General features: G+C 39.5%; 5 protein-coding genes across 7 annotated transcripts; 2 read left to right on the top strand and 3 right to left on the bottom strand.

Annotated features, from left to right (window-relative positions):
• Positions 1 to 136: 136 nt before the first annotated feature.
• LOC136259621 (tubby-related protein 4-like) lies at positions 137 to 2,353 on the bottom strand. Its single transcript, XM_066053103.1, has 5 exons — positions 2,140 to 2,353; positions 1,395 to 2,087; positions 1,076 to 1,336; positions 419 to 1,015; positions 137 to 360 (listed from the first exon to the last, which is right to left on the bottom strand). Exons 1-5 carry the CDS (start codon positions 2,335 to 2,337, stop codon positions 256 to 258), a joined length of 1,854 nt encoding a protein of 617 aa, XP_065909175.1. The 5' UTR covers positions 2,338 to 2,353; the 3' UTR covers positions 137 to 255.
• A 112-nt stretch (positions 2,354 to 2,465) lies between these two features.
• On the bottom strand, positions 2,466 to 9,882 carry LOC136259620 (uncharacterized). Its single transcript, XM_066053101.1, has 25 exons — positions 9,736 to 9,882; positions 9,351 to 9,528; positions 7,815 to 7,881; positions 7,689 to 7,764; positions 7,536 to 7,631; positions 7,369 to 7,444; positions 7,171 to 7,320; positions 7,083 to 7,119; positions 6,967 to 7,033; positions 6,851 to 6,917; positions 6,763 to 6,794; positions 6,193 to 6,253; positions 6,040 to 6,141; positions 5,945 to 5,994; positions 5,829 to 5,884; positions 5,654 to 5,775; positions 5,558 to 5,598; positions 5,430 to 5,505; positions 3,849 to 3,916; positions 3,682 to 3,799; positions 3,157 to 3,221; positions 3,041 to 3,104; positions 2,842 to 2,940; positions 2,711 to 2,788; positions 2,466 to 2,651 (listed from the first exon to the last, which is right to left on the bottom strand). Exons 1-25 carry the CDS (start codon positions 9,793 to 9,795, stop codon positions 2,581 to 2,583), a joined length of 1,977 nt encoding a protein of 658 aa, XP_065909173.1. The 5' UTR covers positions 9,796 to 9,882; the 3' UTR covers positions 2,466 to 2,580.
• Position 9,883: 1 nt separating this feature from the next.
• Positions 9,884 to 19,079, bottom strand: LOC136259618 (unhealthy ribosome biogenesis protein 2 homolog). 3 transcript variants are annotated; one of them, XM_066053097.1, is made up of 31 exons: positions 18,879 to 19,077; positions 18,715 to 18,820; positions 17,764 to 17,865; positions 17,385 to 17,522; positions 17,215 to 17,342; positions 16,979 to 17,093; positions 16,877 to 16,929; positions 16,659 to 16,827; positions 16,473 to 16,561; positions 16,172 to 16,271; positions 16,075 to 16,116; positions 15,756 to 15,847; positions 15,604 to 15,710; positions 15,192 to 15,376; positions 13,685 to 13,837; positions 13,515 to 13,631; positions 13,297 to 13,463; positions 13,128 to 13,247; positions 12,700 to 12,871; positions 12,560 to 12,643; positions 11,994 to 12,508; positions 11,846 to 11,942; positions 11,565 to 11,786; positions 11,225 to 11,323; positions 11,074 to 11,175; positions 10,949 to 11,007; positions 10,795 to 10,902; positions 10,341 to 10,424; positions 10,253 to 10,292; positions 10,130 to 10,195; positions 9,884 to 10,078 (listed from the first exon to the last, which is right to left on the bottom strand). In XM_066053097.1, exons 1-31 carry the CDS (start codon positions 19,016 to 19,018, stop codon positions 9,923 to 9,925), a joined length of 3,927 nt encoding a protein of 1,308 aa, XP_065909169.1. In that variant the 5' UTR covers positions 19,019 to 19,077; the 3' UTR covers positions 9,884 to 9,922. The 3 variants fall into 3 exon arrangements, with proteins under 3 accessions (XP_065909169.1, XP_065909168.1, XP_065909170.1); XM_066053096.1 differs by having other exon boundaries at positions 18,715 to 18,832; XM_066053098.1 differs by lacking the exons at positions 9,884 to 10,078; positions 10,130 to 10,195; positions 10,253 to 10,292 and having other exon boundaries at positions 10,358 to 10,449; positions 10,733 to 10,902; positions 18,715 to 18,832; positions 18,879 to 19,079.
• On the top strand, positions 19,028 to 21,729 carry LOC136259630 (ankyrin repeat domain-containing protein 16-like). Its single transcript, XM_066053112.1, has 8 exons — positions 19,028 to 19,561; positions 19,608 to 19,730; positions 19,775 to 19,872; positions 20,842 to 20,884; positions 20,930 to 21,038; positions 21,268 to 21,423; positions 21,469 to 21,547; positions 21,598 to 21,729. The coding sequence occupies exons 1-8, from the start codon at positions 19,239 to 19,241 to the stop codon at positions 21,654 to 21,656; spliced, it is 990 nt and encodes a 329-aa protein (XP_065909184.1). The 5' UTR covers positions 19,028 to 19,238; the 3' UTR covers positions 21,657 to 21,729.
• LOC136259622 (cyclin-dependent kinase 5 homolog) lies at positions 21,687 to 25,228 on the top strand. Its single transcript, XM_066053104.1, has 16 exons — positions 21,687 to 21,877; positions 22,084 to 22,220; positions 22,372 to 22,590; positions 22,651 to 22,707; positions 22,760 to 22,794; positions 22,863 to 22,942; positions 22,998 to 23,092; positions 23,180 to 23,242; positions 23,293 to 23,354; positions 23,407 to 23,468; positions 23,769 to 23,889; positions 23,937 to 24,027; positions 24,171 to 24,283; positions 24,333 to 24,466; positions 24,891 to 24,983; positions 25,031 to 25,228. The coding sequence occupies exons 1-16, from the start codon at positions 21,754 to 21,756 to the stop codon at positions 25,054 to 25,056; spliced, it is 1,512 nt and encodes a 503-aa protein (XP_065909176.1). The 5' UTR covers positions 21,687 to 21,753; the 3' UTR covers positions 25,057 to 25,228.
• Positions 25,229 to 25,396: the final 168 nt, after the last annotated feature.

Genomic DNA, 25,396 nt, shown 5'->3' on the forward strand with positions numbered 1-25,396 from the left:
AGTACTGTATTTTATTGCTATGGTACTTTGAATTGCCATGCCCACTGGCTGTATGCAGGCATTAACTTTGTAATTGTGTGTGCTAGTAAACACAAGCCACACCATGTTATTTAGTTTAACATGCATTTCTCTCTAGCTGCAAATTGTATTCTTTTATTAAATTTAAAAAAAAAAGTTATAAGTGATATCAAAGAGTATAAAAACATGACTGGGTAACCATAGAAAGATACAAAGGGGTAATATAAATCATACAAATCACAGAATACAGGATAGTGCTATGCAAAAAGCTTGTAGTGGAGCACAGGGTGACTTGAAGTCAAGTACAAAGTTTCCATGACTACTGCGTCCAAACTGTAACACCTGTAACAATGACGACATTTAACACATGTTACAGTGACAAGGGGTATGATGAACACACCTGTTCTCCATCGTATAGTAACTGCATGTTCTTGATACTGTCCCTGGATACCCTGGCTGAACTATCAACCATAAAATAGCCGTAATATTCACTCCATTCTGGTAGCCTACTAGAGAGAACTGTTCTATCTCTTAAAGTCACCGATACTCTACGGGGCTCTGACCGAGCCATACTAGATATTACAGACAACTCCCCATAGTCTTGTCCAACTTGCTTGTGTACTCCATGAAACTTATACCTGTATTGTAGAGAACTACAAGTGACAGTGGCTAGTGGATCAGCATTAGTTGGTAAGGTATGCTTGTATACTGGGTGGTCTGCAGCTGCCTCTTCTGTATCAACTAATCCAGTGATAACAGGTACACTACATGAGTGAATGACAAAACCTCCTTTACCAAACTTGCATGACTTTTTCTTAGCTATCAATAGAGGAACAAAGTTTCCCAGATACTCAAGACACATGAGATAAGACAAAGAGTTTTTAGGTTTAGAGTGTCTGATCTTCCCTTCTTCACTGTAAGGTATTATGGCACAGTGTATTAGCTGTTGTGGAGCACTGAGAATGGAGCAGATAAACTGTTCAGGATTTGTACCATCCTATAAAGTAACAAACATGGTAAAGGTAGTGTTTCAAACAGTCACTAGCTATTTCCTTACCAGTGTGGTCAGGTCAAAATGTTGAGCCACTGCAAAGTCAGGCTTCATCATCTCCAGCACTTTATTTCGTGCAAAGAATGGTAATGCAATTTTCTCTACCGAGTGTACATCAGGTGCGATGTCAGCAACCCTCTTCTCACACAACAGCCTCAGACTGGGGACACTCACACAACACTGTACATTATGTATGGAGCTGCCAGCAGAGACTAAGATCATTGTCTCCTCTCCTATCTTGCACCATTCCAACCCTGTCACTTTATCCTAAGACAAAATATAATGTAGTTAAGTCTGTTCCCAAATTACATGTCATAGTATGTACCTTTTGTTTGTGGCAGACAGTGGCTATGAGGTTTCCTTCAGGGGACATGACCCTCACAGTGATGAAACGAGATGATCGTCCCTTGCCAGCTACAGCAAATGCTGTCCTGTCCTGATTCCAGCACAGTCTACCATCAGATATTCCAGTGTTGATGTAGATAGCTTTCCCTTCCATAGCTGAGGACACAACTAGTAGTTCACCATTGGCGAGGTATACAGTGAGGGTGGGGCTGCCATCACATGTGACCCACTGCAAGTGGTTAACAGCTATGTCCTTTCTACACTCTGTAGTAGAGATCACTCTGCCACTGTTGTTGATGTCAATCTCTACTAGTCGTCCATCACTAGTGCCTAACATTATCCTAGTGTCGTCGGGTGACCATGCCATGCTAACCATCCCAGCAATGGAGGTGTCGTCATTATTGATCATACGGTGAAATCTGTGTGACCAGAAACAAGTAGTGGCATTGCTATCACACAGCAAAATGGTGCTGTCTTTTAGTAAAATAGCCAGCAGGTCACCATTGTTGTTCCACTGTAGGTCTATGATAGGTTCTTCATTGCTGACTGTTCTGTCCTTGACAAGAAAGTTCTTGTGTTCCTTCCAGAAGCAGATAACACCAGAGGTATCCACACTGACCATCATAGGAGCTATTGTATCACTACTAATATGTCTCCATTGTACTAGGCTCACCTACAATACCATATTAACTAGCTAGTTACTTTAGGACTTCATTATTACTTACTTCACTGATGTGAGCTGATAGATTAGCTGTACCCAGTTTGCTCTCAAGTTCACTTTTCTGTCCAATACTGGTAACTCCTAGTCCACCCGACCTATTGCCTGTAACTAACCAGCCACCCTCTGAAGCTTGTCTCCATGAAATGGAGGTCAGTTTAGAGCTACACTGGTAGCTGGCTGCTCTCTTGAAGTACAAAAACATTTTCAGACTTGAGAACAATTATGCCAGCCAGCCAGCTGTGCAGCTTTTATATACTCATTGCACCCCACCAGTTAGCACCAATAGTGTTAATATATGACCACACTTAATCTACACAAAATCCCACAAAATTCTGTTGACACTTATTAACTTTTATTAACAGCTCATAGTGTAAATTGGTTATCAGCACAAACTCCAGTAGTCTACAAGTGTGTTATACGTATGTGCGTATGCATGTGTGTGTTTTCATATCTTTAGCAAATCCTCTAGATCTTGAAATACTTTGTCCAATTCTTCACCTTTCTTTGGTGGAAAGTCTACCAAGAGATGCACACATGTGACAACAGACAAGAGACAGTAGTGATGAGATACTTACCAACAACAATAGTTGATGGTGCTCTAAGGAACAATGACTGATTGAGGGTACTCCTTACTTCCAGCAAATACTTGCCAGCTGTCATGGAAACCACATCAAACAAACCACAATACTACACACAATATACTCACGAGGTTTTAGAGCAATGTTATTGAAGGATGCCCTGGAGGGATTTCCAGGTCCAAAAGACACCATCTTAGATTTTGGGTTCCCAATAATCTCAGCACCTCCTGTAAGGAATATTGTATGACATCCCCTACACACATTACATACACACATGCACTCTACACATGCATGTACGCACACACTCACACACACTACACAACTTACCATGTACTTTGAGAACAAGTTCACCTCCAGACAGTGGGTCACCAAGCACAGAGAACTCCGGTAGCTACATAATAGGGTGCACTACAACTTGGTGACTGATAGTATTAATAACTCACTGGCTTCTCTGTTGTGACTTGATTTACAGGAGGTACTTGCCACCTCAGTGATGATGTCATATTATCTGTAAGTGATCAGTGTGATTACTATGAGGACATGTTAGCTGTCAGTATCAGTTTCTCAGCTACCCACACTGACATTAATATGAGGAGGATTTGTATTATGTTATGTATTAAACATAAAGTTGAATCAGACACTATGAGCTACAATGAAGCCTCACTGTTAGAGAGCCAATCACTTGTTTGACATGGCCACAACGGTACGATAAGAAAGTTTGGTAAATTAAAAGTTGATGGACACAACTGATTTGTCAACTTTTCCTTCCGTCAAATTTCCTGTCATAACATACTGAGACGGTCTGGTCATATGGCCACTATACAAGTGAGGTTTCACATTAATAAAAAAAAAAACACATTCAGCTACCTATGGGTAACAACAAGAGTAAATAATGGAGTAATATCTCCTGGTAACAAGCATGAGGATAAGAAACTATTGAGTGCACATGACCTAACTGAGGTACTAACATTTTGATTTTATTGGTTCTAGTGCTAGAAATATCTTCTTCTTGTGTCCAGGTAGTGATACAATATCAGTGACGTCTTTCTCCGTCACTTTAGCTAACTCACTCATTTGGTTAAAACCCTACACAGAGAAAAATGTTATGACTGTTAAGAAATGTATAGCCCCTTACCTTCTCTACAAATGGTCGACAATACTTTGCCATATTTAATCCTTCAAACCAGCTCAGCACTTCATTTTCTAAAAACAATTATCTAGCTGACATGAAGAACATGAGCATTTTACATATGTACATTCAAGGGTATTACTGTTATCAGTCACCTTTGGACCAGAATAACACAGCTGCAGGTCGCTGGATCATAGATATACGACTCCTAATAGGGATTGGAAATGGTGTCACGTGCCCAGTATACTACCTGTACATTTGATGTCACTGGTTAGATACGAGGCGGGTTTCACTTGTTACCACTTTGAAGAGCATGAAGACTAACATTTCTCTTTACTGTTGCTATCCGTGTAGGTTTACTAGAATATGAAAGTTCTCTAAGGTTGAGTGATACAAGTTGCTTTGGTGGAAGTCACCAACTGGCCTTTCCCACAGAAGAAACTCGTCATATTGTGCCGTTTCAGTATCGCTTCTACACCAAGGTACGTTTCTGTTCCTGTAGCAGCTGTGTACACCTTCTGGTATTGACGATACGTGGCTTTTTAGAACCCTTTTGGTCATTTAGAATTGAACAGTATGGTTTGTAAGCCACACCTCTAGTTTAAAACTCTGCATATTTCCTTGGTTACAACTTGGCTAAGTGCTGTTGTACTGTCGTGTTTCTGTTCTCCTAACTCTGCACAGCTGCTGTCTAGGTAATCGTTTGTCTTTCAAACTTTAATCCAATGCTAAAGCTGTGGAACAAAGCTAATAGGATGGTAGCACACTTCACTCTTAGGTTCTAAATCACTCTAGCAAAACCTTTAAAACTTTATTAGGGGCCAATTAAATTAGTATACAATACAAAATATGGAAACTATCCGTAACATTCGAAACAAGCCTATTTCTCTGGTGCGTGATGCCGTTTCCAATCCCAATTACGAATCGTATATCTATGGCTGGTCACTTTGTGTTATGTAAAATATGGCAACTCCAGCATTAGACTGGTAATCTTAAATCTTACACCCCATTTACACTGTCCAGGGTTATTTTCAACCCAGGTTATCAAGCTCGAGCCAGCCCTTGTTCACACAAATATGAGAAAGTATGCTGGGGATTGCGTGCGCCAAGCTAGAATAAACACACAATGTATGATAAGACGTTCTTGTATAGGCGTTTTGTAAAGCTGTACTGAAAATTTGTCTGAAATTGTAGCAACGACGCAAAGAATAAGCTGTACAAAGTTATGGCCGCTTTATAATCAGTGAGTGCCTCTTGTGCCAATGTTAGTAGAACAAAACAGCTGGGGAAGTCTTATGTTGTAACTGTGTTGTAGGACACTTTTTGAGTGCAGAAAATACCTGCTGTGTGGTCAGCAGAAGTAATTATTATTGTTATCAAAAGTTGATCAGCCAGGAATATGTTCACCACTGTATCCCGGCCCGACTTGACTTATTGTGCTGTGCTGGGCCTGGTTCAATTGATTCACACTGCAGTTTATTCCGTGCAGTACCGTGCTGTATCCGGGTTACAAGGTAGTGTGAATGGGTTGTTACTATTGCACGGCTCATTCCTGCCTAACTTAGGATCTATGCAGTAAACTCTTACCAACTCCATAGAATTGCAATCCATGAAAACTTGTGATTTCTGCCCCATAGTTATCGGCTATCACAATACGCCAAAACTGTAGCCACAAAACATAATCACAATGACATAATGATGATGTCATCACTTACTCTAGATGAGGCATAGAAGCCCTGAAAGTCTTGCACCTCTCCTACAATGAGTGCAATAACACAACACATACACCTCACACACTGAGGATACTCTACCTGGCTCATTTGGTTCCTCAGGTCCAATAATATCTGCTCTGTATTTCTGAACATCTTGCCAAGGGCCAGTCAAGCTTTCTCCTGTTTCAATGATAAATGTTCTCATCATTTGTTTGCTCTCCCTAACATGACAACAAGTGACAGTTGGTGTGACTGTACCACAGTACCGCCATACCAGCCAAGAATTCTGACACCAGTTAAAGTGAACACTGAGGTAAAGTCAAATACCACCTACAGTTAGAAACAGAGAATACAACATTACTGGCCATTCATAGTATACACAGGCCATACCCAATTGTAAGCTCCAGCTCCTGGCATTATCCATAATGAACAAGGGTCATCTGTTACAACAAGCATATCACACAGTACACCACAAGATACTGTACCATCTAACAGGTTGGTACAAGGGTGGCCTTCAGTAGTGGCGCTGCAGTATTCCCGGGAATTACTAGTCCAAGTTTTCTTGTTCTTCAGTAAAGGATAGGTCACTATAAGATTATGGTAGTGTTGAGCACATGGTGATGTAGTATATGTCTCACTGGCCATTAGTGTCTCCTTCTGTTTGTCAATACCAGCAAGTTGTTCCTTCTCCTTCACCACCTGTAGTGTGTGTATGACATGAAATGTAATGGTGTATGTAATATATCACACACAAAGGTAAATTTGCCTTCGTTACACATACAGACACAGACACAGACACAGACACACACACACACACACACACACACAACACACACACTGAAAAACATGGGGAACATTTGTGCATTAATAAATTTAATGCAAAAAGTCAGTGTGACTTTCCAGTAGGTGTTTGAGTATATGGCTCAGTGTTCTACATGACTGTGCATGTACACTACAGCTGGAGGTTTGGCATGCGTGTGTGTGTACGTGTGTCCATTTCTCACATAATGGGCAAGGTTCAAGTTGTGCCCACACTTTTGCATACTGCAAGGTACTAGTCCTGAGGATTTGCCGAAGGACTAATATGGATAATGCTTTGGATGCCTAAAGTCCCATGTGGACTTCAACCATCGTGTGAAACATGCACATGTACATGTACACAAACACAAACTACAGAGAGACAAACAAACAGACAGACAGACACATACCCTAGGTATTCTCGGTGCTTTCCCATTATACTCTACAACAACAAACACCACCAGTATATAATATACCACACACAGCACTATCTCTCACCTTCAAATATGGCAATGTACTGCTGCCGCTTAGCCTCAGGATGACCCATAGCAATATCAAGTGCAGACTAACACACAAGACAGCTACACACTTTGTCAATTCTACCACTACATTACCTGCTGACCGGAATTGGTCACTCCAGGCTTAGCTCCAAATTGTAACAATAGCTCAGCAACATATAATCTGTGTATAGAACAATAATATTAAATGAAGCACATCTTCAAGTACCAACCTGAAAAATCTGACAGCTTCATGAAGAGGACTAGTACCTTCAACAATAATACTATGAAGTAACATTCATGGCTCACAACAATTCTCACCTGTTCTCTCATCAACACAATTTGGATCTGCTCCAGATTCTAGGAAGGTTTCTACAACTTCCTTCCTGCCATTACGACATGCCTCCACTAGAGCATGAGCACAGTCTTGTATTACATTAACATCTGAGTCAATCAGTAGTGACACGGCTTCTGTGTATTGTGTTGTAATTTGAGTAAGGATACAATCACTGTACTAACCCCTTTTATCGAATCTTGATGCCAAATCAAGAGCATTATCTCTGTCACAATTCCTGATGTAGATGTTAGCATTGCCCTAGCAACAATAATGTATTAGGTAACATGTACACCACGTACATGCATGAACGCATGGACACACACGCACACACTACACTACACATACACACCTGCAGTAATTTGATGACAGAAAATGGTTTTCCTGATTGGCAGTACTGACAAGCAAAATGTAGAGCAGTACTCCCCATAGCATTGGGCAGGTCCACCTATACACACACAAGGCCACACACACTAGCTAACCCACACTATTCTACACCACTTACTGAAGCCCCATTGAGTAACAACAGTTCTACAACATCAGGACGATTCTGCCATGCTGCCATGTGTAATGCAGAGTTTCTATACCAAGGATGACACATTATCAGATCACATGAGATATTCACTCTCACCCCTGGCCATCAGTGGCATGGATGCCAGCTGAATACTGCAGTAACACATACACGATATCTCTGTGACCTGTGAGACAACAATATCCAAGGCTCTTCTCTGCATAGTACAGACACTACTGTACAAGTGACACTGTCCGGTCAGTTTATACACATATTATGGAATACAGTGAACCTCTCTATAATGGACACTTAGTACTAGTATTATACCACAGAGTCTCATTACTCATGTACTGTGTGTGATTAGCCAATTGGTGGTCAAAAATGAGGACACCAAGGTGTCCTAATATATGCAAGCTCACCCATCATCACTAAATACCTGTACATACACTGGTCACTATATATTGCCTACAGTGATACTGTACCACTAGGGGGCATGATTGTGGTCAATACTACGAGGTGGTCTTATTAATGAGGTTATAAAGTACATCTTAACTATGTCTGGGACCTATTAGAGCAATAGTAAGGAGTGGTGCCAAAATTATTGGTGGAAAAACATTGAATTACCTAATTTTAAAACCTTAAATTTTGGTGGCTGAATGGTATATAATCTGCCAATGAGCCATATTGAAATGTGACATCATAATTGACGATAGTGCATAAATGCTAACTAGCCGAATGCCATTTCTCCTAATAAAGTCCCCTGCCATTTTTCAGTTGTGACGTGATTGTAGACAGCTCATACTTTTCCTCCAAATACTAGTACGTAGCAACAATCAACAAAAAATGGATAAACAATTTTTACTCCTAAAAGCTGGTTTCCATATAGCCGCAAACTGCCTGCATTATTGCCTGAGTCAGAGTGTCTATGGTAGCCTGTAACTTGCTGCGGTTCGCTGAGGTTGGCCTGCGGCTGTAGAATTAACAGTTCGCTACACATCCATATTTTATAAGTTTAGCAAGCCTTGGAAACAATCCTGGCAGCAAAGGTACGACTTAATTTGATGCAACACGACATGTTACAAGTGTTTTAGTGACACTCTACAAAGCATGGTATACTTGTAGGCCGTATGCTTGGCTTCTTCATGTTGAACATTGCCTGTGGTGTTTGTTTCCATTAACAAATCATCCTGCCTGCGATACCGGAAGAGCCAGAAAGGTTGAGCCTCTTCCAACTTTTACAGTGGTTGCGGCACAGTTGTTGTGATACTGGTAAGGTATGTTTCCATATTGTTTATAGGGCCACCCGTCGAGACCCTGGTAATAATTGCAGGCAATGCCAGGTGGTTTGTGACAGCAAAGCATCTGATGGCAACATATAGACAGTATACAACTCATCAATTATGCTGGACAATATACATTTGACATGTTTCATCAAACACTGTAATGTCTCAACCTCCTACCCTTCCACGAATCAGTACAATAATGTACACTACGTACCTCAGATATCATACTACCACTTTTTTTTTTACCAATGAGCTGTTTTTATACACTCACTCATATAATTCATTTATTTATACACACCATCAATAGTACTCATTCAAACACATAATATAACAATATCCTCTATTAGACTGAATACCATTGTGTTGTCCATACCATTCAATGATGCTAGAATGAGAGGAGTAGAGCCATTCTCATCGGTACAGTTGACGTTAATGTGAGTAACTTCAATCTTCTTCTCAATCACTGGTATAAATGGTGGCTCCTCTTGTTCTTCATCATCATCAGCAGTAATTCGTTGTGGCTTCTTCCATTTTGTACCACCCAGCAGTTTCTGTAAAAATACACAAGAGTTGCATTTGGTCAATATGGGCTAGCCATTGTTAATTTCATTACAAAGCCTGAAAATGCATACTTAGATACAAAGCAGCCAAGCCTTTTTCGTGTCTTGTATCTACTGCGCAGTATCGATAAATGGTCTACTCGATTATTAAAACAGCTGCGCGCGTAAAGGTTACGGGTACTTTTGAACAACACCTACCTCAACTTTGATGAGATTCCCACTAGCAGCAGCTTCCAATAGTTGATTTTCTTTACCCATTACTATGCTACAACCTCAAATTTCTACGTGTCAATTTCTGGGTATCCACATTCCGCGCATTATTTATACTCTTGAGAAATACGTACCGCAAAAAAAAAAAAAATTAAAATTAATAATTAAAAATAAATCAAACTTTTCCTTTGTATTTATGCAGTTTGTTATAGTCAGACAAAATGGACTGGAACAATTCTCTACTGGACTCATCCAGTGTGGCATTGAGGAATGAAGTCTCATGTTCGGAGCACAAGCGTAGCAACAAATAAACTCCGGACAGCAATGTCTCCTAGACAAGCAGTACCATGTTGAGATAATGATGACATTTAGACCACCTCACCTTGACTACATCTGCCACAGCTCCAAAATCTTGTACTATATAACTGGCTATCACATGCGGAACAAACTGGACATGTACAAAATAGTAAGTCAGTATGAATCACAGAGTATCAGTTTCGTTCACCTTTGTAAATTTAGGTTCGGTAGATACTAACTCCAGTGCCCTATACATGGTATACAGTCTGGTACTAATTAGTAGTAACCTTAGTTACCTGCACAAGTTGTTGGCTACCATGACAACCTCATCCACAGCTACAGAGGACTCATGAGCAACTTGGACAATACCAACTAACAATTGTGTGGTCAGTCAAGGAATAACCACTATAATTACAAGGGTGTTCACAATACTGTCAGTGGTATCAATGTACACAACAAGGGTATTATTAATATTCTTAACCAGTTAACTTAAAAATCCCTATTACACTAAGATGGCCACTAATTTAAAGTTTCATATATAATATGAATTCTGCTCCACATATACAGCAAAAGAAAGGATCAATGACAACTAGATTATTATGTAGGACCCCTAGCTAGTAAAGCAGAGAGAGTTGCTCTTTGAGTTACATTAAATATGACACACACACACACACACACACACACACACATTGGAGGAGTCCTGAACATATCTTCATGATCACAGGGTATATTGGTAGTCACCAAAGGATATTTCCAATTATGGTAAATACAATAGAAGCACAAGAAATGGCTGTACTGAGGTGATATCGTAACATCACTGATAGTATGACAACACACGAACTTATCCACTTAACACAACTGAAAACAAGACAAATAATGTGTTCTTATACACATGGTCGGTTACCATTGATGTTGAGAAGAGAAGTAAGAATGAAGGGTCAACATGACGCTCCTGGTGTCATGCTAAAATGGGAGATGACATGAAAACACAAGACGTGCAGCAAGGAGGCAATAAGTAGCCATATATACCTCAGCACATATTGTTAACAATTTAGCTACTAGTGACATAGCATCATGCTCTACTACACTTGACTGAGCAATTATTAGTACCTCCATAGTCTTACAAACAAGCTGTAACAATATGATAAGTGAGCTACACACTAATCCAATAATAGCTTACCTTGCTAGTACAATGATTGAGGACCTTCCTTACCTCTGTGGTTAACTTGCTGGTCACTATCAATTGCCATTGTTTGATGAACAGCAGCTGAGAAGATGTCTAGGGAACAAGATTGGCAAGGAATTAATTCTGTGGATGTTTACAAGATCACCAAATAAACCTAACCTATCAGATAGAGCCATAGCAAGAGTTAACATACGACTTAAAATAAGACCTTGCAACATACTTTAAACAGAAACTATGCACAGCCTTTGTTACATGAAGTTTACAGATAATAACAAAGTACATTATCTTGCCAATTTTTTTATGTGGTACAGTATATGTTCCAGGTGCAACTGACCTCATCAGACAGTAATGACTCAAATATCACCTTGGCATCATCAGCACTACAACTAGCTACCAGTTTACTCATAAAGTCACTCAGTTTGTTAAGTGTTAGTTGATCAGGTGATGTCCCAGAGCTGAGCATGCTCCTCCACAACAATGAGCCAGTGTGCCACACAGCTACTGGTGAGTAACCTCTAGTGTTGGCTAACCTCATCACCTCTATCACACTAGACTGCTATAATGAGTGGTAGTACTGTATTAGATATTGAGGATAGTTATTACAAATTGGTATACCTTCTTTGTGTCACCAGTTATATCCCCTACGTCTTCTCGTAACATGTGCTCCACACCATCCACTAGTCCATTACATACACTAACGTCCACTACACTACTACAACCATACCACATAGTGACACTTGACAACACACAACTTTTCCCTTACTCTGGAAGATGCCGTGAAGCAGTGACATACACTAACACAACAGAAGGGGTGGACAATAAAAGTGACAGTTTCTTATGATAACACTTCATTATTTTCTGCTGAACGACAACGTAAAATTGAGTCAACTCATCCACAAATGATTGTGGTAATCCTGTCTTGTGACATTCTTTTAATACAACATTCAAACAGACATTGGCTAATCCAATGATGGTGTTGCACTTGTCACTACCAATACCATATTGGGGTAGTGGATGTGTACACAGTGACATCATCAATGACATTACTGATGGATCACATGATCCAGCACACTCCAATAGAGCCACACTCACTGGCCATAGTACCCCACTATTATTATTATGATTGTGTAGCAGTTGTACAATGAGCCATTCCTGAAGTGGGTGAAATGGAAAATCTGTTAGATGTTTTTTGCTTCGAGGATGATCCCTGACACTTCTCAGTAACCATGCCAACAACAGGGCACACTTTGACTCCAGAGTAGGGGAACATTTTGAAGTCTGTAAAATGTTGTAAACACAAAATCAATGGTTATCATGGGAACAACTAACCGTAATTAGCCAAACAATAGCCAACGCACTACACAACACAAGTTGATCAGCTGGTAACCTAGCAATGGGTAAGTATCGGAACACCTTTACAAGATAGTAGTAGACACATGTTAAGAAAGTCACCATCACTATACAAGTACCTCTATGATAGATGATGTATTAGTAGTCCACAACTCCAGCTGACGCTCATCACAAGTAATCTCATTATTGGATAATGCAGTCGTTAACTTGTGAGACAATTCCATAGTGTTCAGTGCAGAAGAAAACATTTTGTCTAAAGCTGCCAAACATTTCTTAATCGGTTCACACAGCCTATGGAGTTAGAACGGTATAGTTACAGCTATGTTAGGATGGCTGACTATGGCAAATAAATGCACTAAAATCATGGCTTTGAAAGTACCCTATCAGATAGGAGCTTTTGCTTTATTAGTCTCACACCACCTTCCTCTTGTGCCGGCAGCATGAGACTTACAGTAGTTTTATAGGTGAAGTAATTATAAGCACGTGATAATCCAAATTCTACGTATTTGGACTTCACAAACCACCAACTGAAAATGACATTACTCACTTTCTCCCATGACCCTTTGCCTGTTCAAACACACATTGTAATAGTGTGGCATGTAGAGAGCTCATCTCTTGGAAGACAGATGACCTCATAAAGTTATCAGTGATAGTGTGGAATGTCATCCTAATACAATACACACTACACAACAACAATACAACAAGATATTGTGTACTTGTTAGTATCATCATTTTGATCTGGTGAGGAAGTGAACACATCAACAATTACATTAGCAACATCTCGGAGGTGATGGGTGGAACATGACGAGTACAAATAAGGTAATTCTGTGATCACCAAACTCCAACTAGCTACACTTGTATTATCAGGCTTCACATTCAACCACTAACAACATCACAGTAATATTATCACCATTGTAACCAGTAGAGTACCCACCTGTCTATCCCAACAGGACTCATTGACAATTGGAACTTGTAAAATAAATGTCACCAATTCTGTCAATTGCTCATCTCCTACTATACCATATTTGATGTACAAACTGGCCAGTTGTCTCTACACAACACAATACAATACTAATCACTACACACTGTTATTCATGAACTAACCAGTAGTAAGACAGACAGGTCATCACTTAGCTCCTCACAAATGGAGGGAACATCATTCAATGTCACCACATCACTGGTCAGGAGGTGAACATGTCCCATCACTCTCGTACATGATATAGTTAGTAGTAAGGTGCAATGAGTGATGTGTACTGGCTGTAATGTAATATGAAACTGGGTAAGTTATTATTAATAGGATGAACATTCAATGTTATGGTTTGCCTACAAGTACTACTGTTACTAAACTTAACACAGTAAAATGATATTAACAGTTCCACCTATGGACCAACACCTTGATAATAGTTAAGTGTCTTGAAAAAATTATACATAATTTCCCTTTGACAATTGAAGACTTACATATGTACGTATGGGCTAGACCTGCAGTGTGTTACTAGTTAGCAACCTGGGGTCTAGTTCATGGTTGTTATATTCTTCAAATGAAAACCAGATAGCCAAAAACAACATTGGCTTGTTGCTAACTTAATTTCTGGACAAGACAAGTGTCATTTGCTCTGGTACTCTAAACCCAGAGGGTAATCTTGATACTAGCAGCCATATTTTGTGTATCTCAATCTACCTTTGTCTGTTTCAATCAAGGAAAATTTCCAAACTCCTAAAATGTGCAAATTACAATTTCAGTGATAAATTTGTGGGCAGCCCTTGACCACATCATCTTTAAGGTTTGGGTCTCTAAATACTACAGAAACCTTGTCAGCATGATCTCTGAGGTCATAAAATACATGTGTTTGGCAGCTACTTAACATGGTCATTACAATGAGGTGGTCTTATTACTGAGGTCATGAAGTATACCTTAGCTATGTTTGGGACCTACTTGACATGGTCACTATAATGAGATGGTCTTATTAATGAGGTCATGAAGTACACCTTAGCTATGTTTGGGATCTACTTGACATGGTCACTATAATGAGGTGGTCTTATTAATGAGGTCATGAAGTACACCTTAGCTATGTTTGGGACCTACTTGACATGGTCACTATAATGAGATGGTCTTATTAATGAGGTCATGAAGTATACCTTAGCTATGTTTGGGACCTACTTGACATGGTCACTATAATGAGGTGGTCTTATTAATGAGGTCATGAAGTACACCTTAGCTATGTTTGGGACCTACTTGACATGGTCACTACAATGAGGTGGTCTTATTAATGAGGTCATGAAGTACACCTTAGCTATGTTTGGGACCTACTTGACATGGTCACTATAATGAGGTGGTCTTATTAATGAGGTCATGAAGTACACCTTAGCTATGTTTGGGACCTACTTGACATGGTCACTATAATGAGGTGGTCTTATTAATGAGGTCATGAAGTACACCTTAGCTATGTTTGGGACCTACTTGACATGGTCGCTATAATGAGGTGGTCTTATTACTGAGGTGGTGGTTGAGTGTATATTATCAAACACGAGCCTATAGTATATCAACAATGAAAACATCTCCTGACCATACATCACAAATACACACTACTCAGGAGGACACAAACACACTCACTAAGGTGGGGAGGCGTGTCACTAGTGGTTGTAATATGTCATTGTACAGTTGTTGATGGATCATGTGATCAATATCCACACCCACCAATGGGATATGATCAAGGACAATACAAAACAAGTCAGTGATCTGATAGAAGGAGTGATCGGTAGTGAGTAGCCTTCTTCTCTTCTTACGTTTTGGTAACTCTAATAGTACACATATTATACTACTGGTATATAGCAGGCTATTTTCAAGGGAAGGATATATTCACTATTCTAGAAATTCACGAAATTTATTTCACTTGTAACTTGTCAGCATCTACAACAGCCAGCAAACAGCACTAAAAATTAGATTCTGATACTCAAACCTTTATGGGATCAGTGAGCTGTTCCCCTTGAAAATGTAACCCACCACACAAGGGTACTGTACCTACCATCATTGTTAAGATCATCTGGTAAACTAGCTTGTAAACGAGTACACAACATTTCCACAATGGCAGTGACTTGTCCAGCAGGAAGATGTCTAACATGACTCCCCATACTAATCACACACAGTACATATGATACTGAAGGTACTATTACTCACTGGGTCACTACAGGATGAGAGTAGACAGCAGTTAATGTTGAATGGTGAGATGACTTGATAGCCTCCAACTGCATACGTAGCAACTCTTTCAGCTAAACAATAAACAGCAAACTACAAGACTGCTTAATTGCTACAATAAGTGTATAAGACATGATATCAAGTCTGGAAGCACTTTTGCTCACATTAGACAGTACTAAAGGCTAACCACATGATAGTGGGACTTTAATCATAGTAGGAAAAACACATTTTCAGTCGAAGCAAACTGTATTACAGAAGAGGATGCACCCCCTACTGGAAGATACAAGCTACACACACATACCTGTCTCAGCTTGGCATAAATATCAATCAACTTCATCATGAACTACACATGATACATATGCAACGTTATTTGTTAACCCAAGTGGTCACCATCTCACCATATCATCAGTTAGTTCACACAACACTGATGGTAGTAATGGTTCAATGATGGAGTGATGGATGGTGAATATGACAGACAAGCAGTTCACCACCTCCAACCTGTATATAAGAATAGTGGTAGTGGCAGCACAGATCATACAGTGGAACCTGTATAATACAGACATCTTGGGACCAACAAAGTGTCTGTTATTTAGGTGTCCTGATTTACCAGAAGGATATTTTGGAACCTTAACTAAGTTTCTGGATTATATAGAATTGTACACATTAGCAGGTTCCACTGTAGAGTCAACAGTAACTCACGATAGACCATGAGATGAACTAATCAGACCTTTAGCTAACATTCCGAGCCACTTCAGTTGTGATCCACCAGATGATAGGTCAAGTGCAGGCTACAGAAAGGATGTTCAATGGAAGAAGCCCCACCCATGCATGCTCTAGCCCCACCCACAATGCAAAAATTTTCAAGCACAATAAGCATGCCCTCACTTCAACAACATCAAGCTCCTGCAGGACACACAAGCAGCTATGAACTGCCTCCATCTTAACAGTTGTGGTAACATCAACATTGGACTGGCCATCGGTGACTCCCAGCTGGCAAAGTAGCCACTGAAAGAACCGAAACTCTGTGTTCTTCTTAACTACATTGGTTGCTTGTCTATACAACTTTGCCAGTAACTACAATGATATAGTTCTGGCAGTTCTACCTGCTGTGCTCTAGGAACAGCTTGTATAAGTGTGGTAGGCCACTACTGATCACCTAATAACAATAACACAATGTGGTGTGACATGTACAGGATCCCTCTTACCTCATCTTCTTGATTACTGGCAATAGATGATGATAATGATTCAAACAAATGTCTAGTGTAGCTGGTACTAGCTGCTAGTGGAGCTAACCCACTATCATATCCAGTCAAATGACTCCTAACATGATCACAATACATTTTACACTGTCACAACTCTATGAACCTGCTTATTGACTGTATTTGATAAGTCACTATGCAAGTGTAATGCTAAGATGGTCAATACAAACTAGTATACTAACTTGTGGAATAGACTTGCTAGTAGTTTGTTAGTTAATGACAATAGTTCTGATTGTATTCCAAGTCTTACACACAAACACCTCAACTGTAGGCTAACCCACAAGAGGTTATCACAGAATTGTCTGAACACCTACAGAGAGTGTGATGTTAAGAGTTTACATATCTAAACAACCTTTTTCTGGTTTCCATGGTTACGCTGACAATTCAGGTACTTCCCCAACAAGTCATATAACAAGTTGATCAATGACGTATCATCATCACCATTCAGACTGATCATAACAAGACTGATCAATGGTTCCAGCAAGTCAACCTTGATAACATTACTATGACATAGTATTGTCAAGGGGACAGTCACTTCTATATGCCTATTAGTAGCAATTGATATTGGGTCAAACTCTGATGATGGCCAGAACTACACTACAGCAAGCAATAAAACTGTGTGTTAATCAAATACGTTAGCTGATTTCCAGCTGCAATCAAACCACACAACTGTGCTCCCAATCTAGTGCCTCTGCAGAGCTCATAAAAGTGACCACCCTAACCACACTAACCAGCACATCATATCTTCTGTACAGTGTCTCTGGGAAGTGTCTCATACACAATATCACGTTATCAACAGCACATGATCTACATGTGATCTCATCTTTGGCGACCTATAATACCAACAGACACAGACACACAAACCTGTAGCACATCATCCATTACAAGGGGGTCACACACAGGCTATGACCATAATATAACTCAGAAAGCAATAGAGCGGTAACACCTGATGTCAGTAGTTGCATAATCAGGGCAGAAAACGTATGCATGCCATTGGAGATTGTGTTTACTTCGCCTCAGATTTGTTGAAACTGTCTTTCTGCAGGTGACCATGTTGCAAGAGCAAGGAAGAGAGTAGTACAAGAGATACTTAAGTAATGCAAGTTAATTTGATTCTTGCTGGACGAGTTACGGCTGATAATTGGCAAAAAAAAGCGTGGGCACAAGGATTTTGACATTTTTAAAATTACGATAGAAGAGTCACACAACAGTAATATCAACAAATCGACATTTTATAGTTCATTATTGTTCATTCTTTCTTACTGAAGTGCTGTTTGGTGGCAATCGCTTTCTCGAGTTCAGCCCAAAAAAGCCGTTTTATCCTTTTAACCCAGGTAAAACTAACCTGATGCCCAAATAACATTTTTCATCACCTTTCCCAACTTCTGAATGAATTACCAGAAGTCAAGTTGCAGCCTCTTGAAGGAGCCCCACCATTAAATTTGCCTTGCCCCACGAAAGTTGTGGCTACACATTTTTGTGACATAAAAGTTATCACTCTATTATGGTCAACGGCACAAATTCACTGCTACTATAAGTAAAATTTGAAATCCTAAATCAGTAAATATAGGTAACTGTCACAAAGTCACAGGTCAAGCATTGGAAAATACTCCAATCAAGGCAAAAAAAAATGATAATCTGACCAGTCGCAGATCTAACTACATGACATTCTTTTCTCTCACATGTAACAACAGTTGATAATTTAGTAGAGGTTGCTGTCCATCCTGCAGACAAGCAGCTAACAGGTACCACAACTGAGTGTAGGCTTTCTGAGGTGACTGCTGTTTCCTGTGTGTAACACTGCATACAAGTATCCCTTCGTATCCCTTGGTAATTCTTAACTTACGAGTTGTGTAAGGATACGATTTGCTCAGACAACCATTTGGGTAGCAATAGTTTTGACGGGTCGTTCTTCTTGTAAATAACACACGCGACTTTTACACGATCAGCTACACTTAGCGAATCGTTCTTCAACCAGTTGATCATGACAAGAACACGTTGCGGGCATGCGCGCACGTGCACTGCTGAGTGTTATATTAGAGTATTTGACAAACAGGTTGACGACAATGGACATATCGTAGCTTATATTCTGAAAGTAATTTGATGTGGAGTGCAACACAGTGAATACTGGAGACGTTAGTTTTAGCAATAAATTCTTGTTTTGGGACGAAACTCAAACCCATAATCAGATGTGTCGGGTTAGTTGATGATGAATATAACTCGTTGTTCCTGTGATCCACATCATTCGACCACATTTCTCAAAAAAATACAATCAGGACACATCACCAGTGATGTAGGCTGTGTACACTGTACCAACAAAAATGGAGATAATCCAATGTTGTTAGCAGCTAGACATGGCCACCTGGAACTATTGAGAACACTGCATGAACAATATGGACTTCATTTGGAGTGTTCTAATAGTGATAGGAAACGCCCTCTTCATGAGGCAGCACAAAATGGCCACGTGGAGTGTGCCCGATGCCTCATTGAGCAAGGGGCTGAAGTGGACTCTTTGAAGAGAGCAGACTGGTCTGTATCATAAGATCATCATTGTTGTCACTATTATCTGCTATAGGACACCATTGATGTTAGCTTGTACTAAAGACAGTGTGGCAATGGTAGAGTTACTTATTAACAAGGGAGCATCAGTTGCATTGAGAAATAAAGATGGGTGGAATCCATTTCATCTAGCCTGCAGGTACTATACAATGTTGTTATATTTTGTATCTAGTGTGTGCATAGGGAAGGACATGTGGACATCTTGACACAACTATATAACTGTGATCACACTTGTTGTACCACAGTTAGCAAGAATAAGCGTACCCCTCTCCATACTGCTGGTGAGTTTGCTAAACACTCAATAATAATAACTGTTGTTTGTCCTTCCACTGTATTTTTGTATACAAGCATTCCTACTAGAGATTGGACCTATTGTATAGTAGATGTGTTAAATGCACAGTTGACAAAGTGGAACTTTAGTTCACTAATACCCATTACTTCATATCCCAAATGGCAAGTGGCTTCTATTTACGTGACAATCCATTGTGTAGACAAGCTAAGTTACTGCAGTTGTTATTACTAACAGGCAGTGTTGGGAGTAACTCGTTATGTAACGCGTTACGTAATATTAATACTTTGTGGTAACTAAGTAATATAACGAAATACGCTATCAAAACAGGTAATATAACTCAAGTTAGTTTACTTACAAATGTAACGCATTACCTAAGTAATATCGTTATTGTAATCTAATATTATGTAATATTATTACTACAAGTAACGAAGTTACTAATCTCGTTAGTAATCCACTGAGTAACGCCTAGCCACAACGAAGTAATGAAGCCTACTGAATGAAGCTTATTCACCAGCTTCTTACTTATAACCAAGATTTGCACATTGTCCAACAACGCAATTGTGTCACAAGATAAGGTGGTAGTTTCACACGTGACAGCTTAAGGCTGTGAACACAAAGTAATATAATATGTAATATTATTATAGTTCCTTTTTTTTATGGGTAATATGTAACTGTAACTAAATAGTTCAGTTGCAAGTAATATGTAATATGTAACTAGTTACTTTTAAAAAGTAACTTGCCCAACACTGCTAACAGGTATGGACTGTTGCTAGCTTGTAGGTTACCACAAAGAAATCAGGCAGATAAAAGCACCACACTGTCAATATTTTTTGAACAGTATACAATTACTACTTGGAAAATTAATGGTGTGGTGAATTCAACTCACCAAATTCACCAAGCTTTAGTCTCTCCAACCATTATTACAGTCTATTTCTCGTAACCATATTTTCACCCACAGCTCTTCATGGTCATGAAGCAGCAGTGGATCTTCTGATAGAGAGGTCAGTGAATACATGTGTTGGATCACATGATTATGTCATGCACAGGTGTGGGTGCGACACCACCATACGGGATAGTTGTGGTGCTACACCATTAATGGATGCTGCCAGAGCTAACCATGCCAGTGTGGTCAACTTACTGGTGAACAAATTTCAGGTGTGCAAAGTTTGATATGTAGAAGTCACAGGTTTTGATTTAGTCCAATCAAAAGGGGGCTGGCTACATGAGACTAATCCTTCAAAAAAGGAAACCCCAAACCCTGATCGCATACGTATTATACCCTTAGCATTTGTCTTGCATGACCAGAAAGTTTTGTGTGCATTTCCCCCACCCATCAAGACTACTTCAACATGGAGTCATGAGGGTAACATGTGTATTGTGTTAGGTTGACATGACGGTAGAGGATATTCTAGGCAGACAACCACTTCACATTGCTTCACAAGCAGGAGCCACAGACACTGTAGCACTGTTGGTGAAATTGGGAGCTAGCCCTAACCAGCGTGCAGGCAGCAGCTTAACACCTCTCCACTATGCTGTAAAGGTACATTAACAAGAGTATAGTAACTGTGGCTATATGCTTATCTAGGAGGGTCATGTTGAAGTGGTTAAGGTGTTGCTACAACATGGAGCTGACCTCTCTTTGAAGGATGAACAGAACAGAACTGGTGTGTTGTAAATATTGAATCATTTCATTGTTATAATGATGTCTTCATAGCATTTGACTTCGCCGAGACTGCAGGAATGCGCGAGTTTTTACGCACAAGGACAAATTAAATTTATTACGTAATTTAATAATTTCTACTCGAAATAAACCGAACAATTATTACGGTATAATTTGCAAACAGAAAGGGTGGGCCTGCAGCTAAGCAAAATGCCGATCACGAAAGGTTTAAAGAAAAGGTTTTCTTCATTCACGCTTGGGCGTCGGGGCAGAGATGACATGAGAAATTTCTCACAGTTTCAAGACGAAATCAAGAAGGAGACAACAACAACAGGTATCACAAAGAGAAGGTCACCTTAGCTTGAATAAAGCATTGGTACCATTCGTAAAGCTATGCTGTCCTGTGCTATAAAGGTGCTTGCGCAAGTTCCAGCCACTCCCTCTATTTAGCCATTGTAAGGTTTCTCTTAGGCGCGTGTGTAAAGGATCAATGCTGTTGAAAAGCGATCACGAGTAATTTTGCTTGTGCATCTCCCACAGACTCAACGGCACACTGTAATGGACACGTTAATCCTAACGAAGAAGAGAGTGACCCATTTCCTGACGGACCAATGCAACCAGTTTCATTGAGACGTGTGAAGAGTACTAAAGGATTAGTGTCTCCAATACGCTTACAGGTATAACGGTCTGTGTCTGTATGCCAGTTTGTGTGTAGCAGTATGCATGTGTGTAGCAGTATGCATGTGTGCACACCAGAGTAAACAAGCTACACAACAGCCCATGCTTGTGTAGTCTAAACAGTTGTATGATGGCAATGTTACTCTCTAGAATGCTTATGCTTTTGAGCCAGGCAGCAGTGCAACATTGCCATCCAACTTACATAGAGCAGCCTCAACATCTCAGATGCCAGATTATCATCACATGGGACCAGGCAGTTATCACACCCTCGGACTACGTTCCACCCCATCAAGTACCAGTGACTTGTACTCACCTACTTCAGTAAATTTTATGCCATCAGCTACAAGACGGCAACGCAGAGCATCACTGGTTAGTGGTACTATATAATCGTTATATGTCATCATAAAGACAAAATGGTTTGTACTGCAGCAAGATCTTGGATTTGGAAAATTACAATCATATGACAAGCTTGAAAAACTTGGAGAAGTAAGTAGCTAAGCTGATGTTTGCATGAATGATTGATATTTTTTTTCTGTAGGGAACTTATGCAACAGTGTACAAAGGAAAAAGCAGGTGAAATACAACTTTTGCAGCTTGGGACAGCACCTCATTATTATGAATAATTTCTTGTATATGTGCAGCATCACTGGAGCGTACGTTGCTTTGAAAGAAATCCGACTAGAACACGAGGAGGGAGCTCCTTGTACAGCTATTAGAGAAGGTTTGTAGCACATGATAGTTTAACAGTGTTAGTAACAAGGTACTTTCCTCCACAGTGTCTTTACTAAAAGACTTGAAGCATGTCAATATAGTCACTCTTCATGATATCATCCATACTGATCAGTCACTAACACTAATATTCGAATATGTGGTAATAAAATGTGTGTAGTGTGTGATCTCAAAGTACCTGTGATGCTATTCTGTAATAAAATGTAATAAATATTATTATCATTTTTAGGAACAAGATCTCAAACAATATATGGACCGCTGTAGCGGAATGATGGCACTAAATAACGTTAAGGTAATGGATGCCTTTATAATTATTCAGCTAGCTAATTGCTGTGTGTATAGTTGTTTCTATTTCAACTGATGAGAGGATTGGGATACTGTCATAGCAGAAGGGTCCTCCACAGGTATTAATAATAAACTCTACATGATTTGTGTAATTGTTATATCATTTAACAGAGATCTTAAGCCACAAAATTTACTGATAAGTGTAGAAGGAGATTTGAAATTAGCAGATTTTGGTGAGTGCTGGTATGAAGATTAAAAAGTGGCTTAGACCTAAATCTTGTGTCTCCTGTATATGACCTTGTATAAATAACACCCACTTACCACAAACGTTGATATAGGACACACAAAACTTTCACCTGTTAACCAATGGCCCACTCATTCCCATATCATTGACATCATTTGATGTCATTTGATGTCATGTGTTTATTTATCAACATGTGACTGCTGTTGACTTATGAGACTGATAAGATGAGAGCACTAGCTACCCAAACAAAATAGAACAAATGCATGCTTGTAATCATTATATTGGGTAGGTCTAGCAAGAGCCAAGTCAGTACCAACAAAGACATACTCTAATGAAGTGGTTACACTATGGTACAGACCACCTGATGTGTTACTGGGATCTATTGACTACTCTACCAACATTGACATGTGGTCAGTATACATTACTAATACACTACCAGTGTAGCTCACTATATTAGGGGTGTTGGGTGTATATTCTATGAGATGACTTGTGGACATCCCATGTTCCCTGGATCTGGAGTAGAGGAAGAATTGCTCCTAATATGGAAGGTGAGTAGTGTATGTATTTATAGATGTGTAACTGTGTATCTAAGCATGTTGCATGCTGTGTACACTGACATGTGTGCATGTGGCTGTACCTTTGCTTGTCAACTTCTCTGTGTGTTAATTGTATCAACTAAACATTCTCCTAGTGTCTTGGAACACCATCAGAAAGGACATGGCCTGGAATTAGCAAAAACGATGACTTTGTCGCTGCACAGTACCCAGACTTTGAACCAGAGCCACTCAGCAAGCTTGTCCCAAGGTTTGTTGTAACTAGTCCAGATCATCTCACTGAATGTGTTAACTCATAGACTGGATGCAGTTGCTATAGACCTGTTGTCCAGGCTGTTACAGTATCAATCAAAGGATCGTATATCAGCTAATGATGGAATGATACATCCCTACTTTTACTCTCTTGGACATCGAATACACCAACTACCACACTGTAAGTGTTAGCAGCCAAGCAATATAAATAACAGTATACAATATGGACACCACCAAGACGACCTATAGACTCATCTTCCAACTTTATTTACATTTACACACTGTTGTACTAATGGAAGTGAACGACTCTGTTGTTATAATAGAGGAGACAAAGTGTTGCTCTCACATTTAGTCAGCCATATATTGTTGAAGATGGAAACTTAATTGCTTATCATAACCATGCTAATAATTTTGACTACAATGATTTTAAATAAACATTAATCATTTGTCATTAAGTTGTTATTATTAACACGTGTCTACTAAATAATACAAACATTGTGACAGTGAGTGCATGTTATAGTTACACTCCTGGTTTTGTTCATTAATTTCATATATCAAAATCATCAAATTTAATAACATCGAATATCATGTGTGGCTCCTTGTAGTGACTTCAATCTTCACCCTGCCCGAGTGCAAGCTATCTCCCAACCCTGGAGATTCCAATCCTTCTGAAATAGCAGAAAAGGAGCTGAAAAAAGGTAAAGAAAATATTTCACGCATTCAATTATTGCTTTAAATTTTGTAGAACGACGAAGAAGTTCTTTATACTGAACCCATCTTCTCCCAATTGCTATGAATTCTGACCAATCCAATTGTTGTTAAACAACAAAACACTAATAGTGCTCATAACTGAAAATGTACAATACACACACACAAACACACTTTATTTAATTAACTTTTGTCATTTATTCATTTTGTATAAAGTGTACAAGTTGAACCTCAACAGGTAGGGCTTTTGCCATTCAGTTCTCTCCCCCCCTTAGTGGCCAGGTCCGGCAAGTCCAAATGTATTTTCCATTAATCTATAATTTGTTAATTGGTTACCTCATTATTAACGCCAGTGATCACATACTACAGGACCAAATCTAATACAATCACTGCAAAAAGTTGC

Source organism: Dysidea avara, chromosome 7 (genome assembly GCF_963678975.1).
Source record: "Dysidea avara chromosome 7, odDysAvar1.4, whole genome shotgun sequence".
NCBI classification, from domain to species: Eukaryota; Metazoa; Porifera; class Demospongiae; order Dictyoceratida; family Dysideidae; genus Dysidea; species Dysidea avara.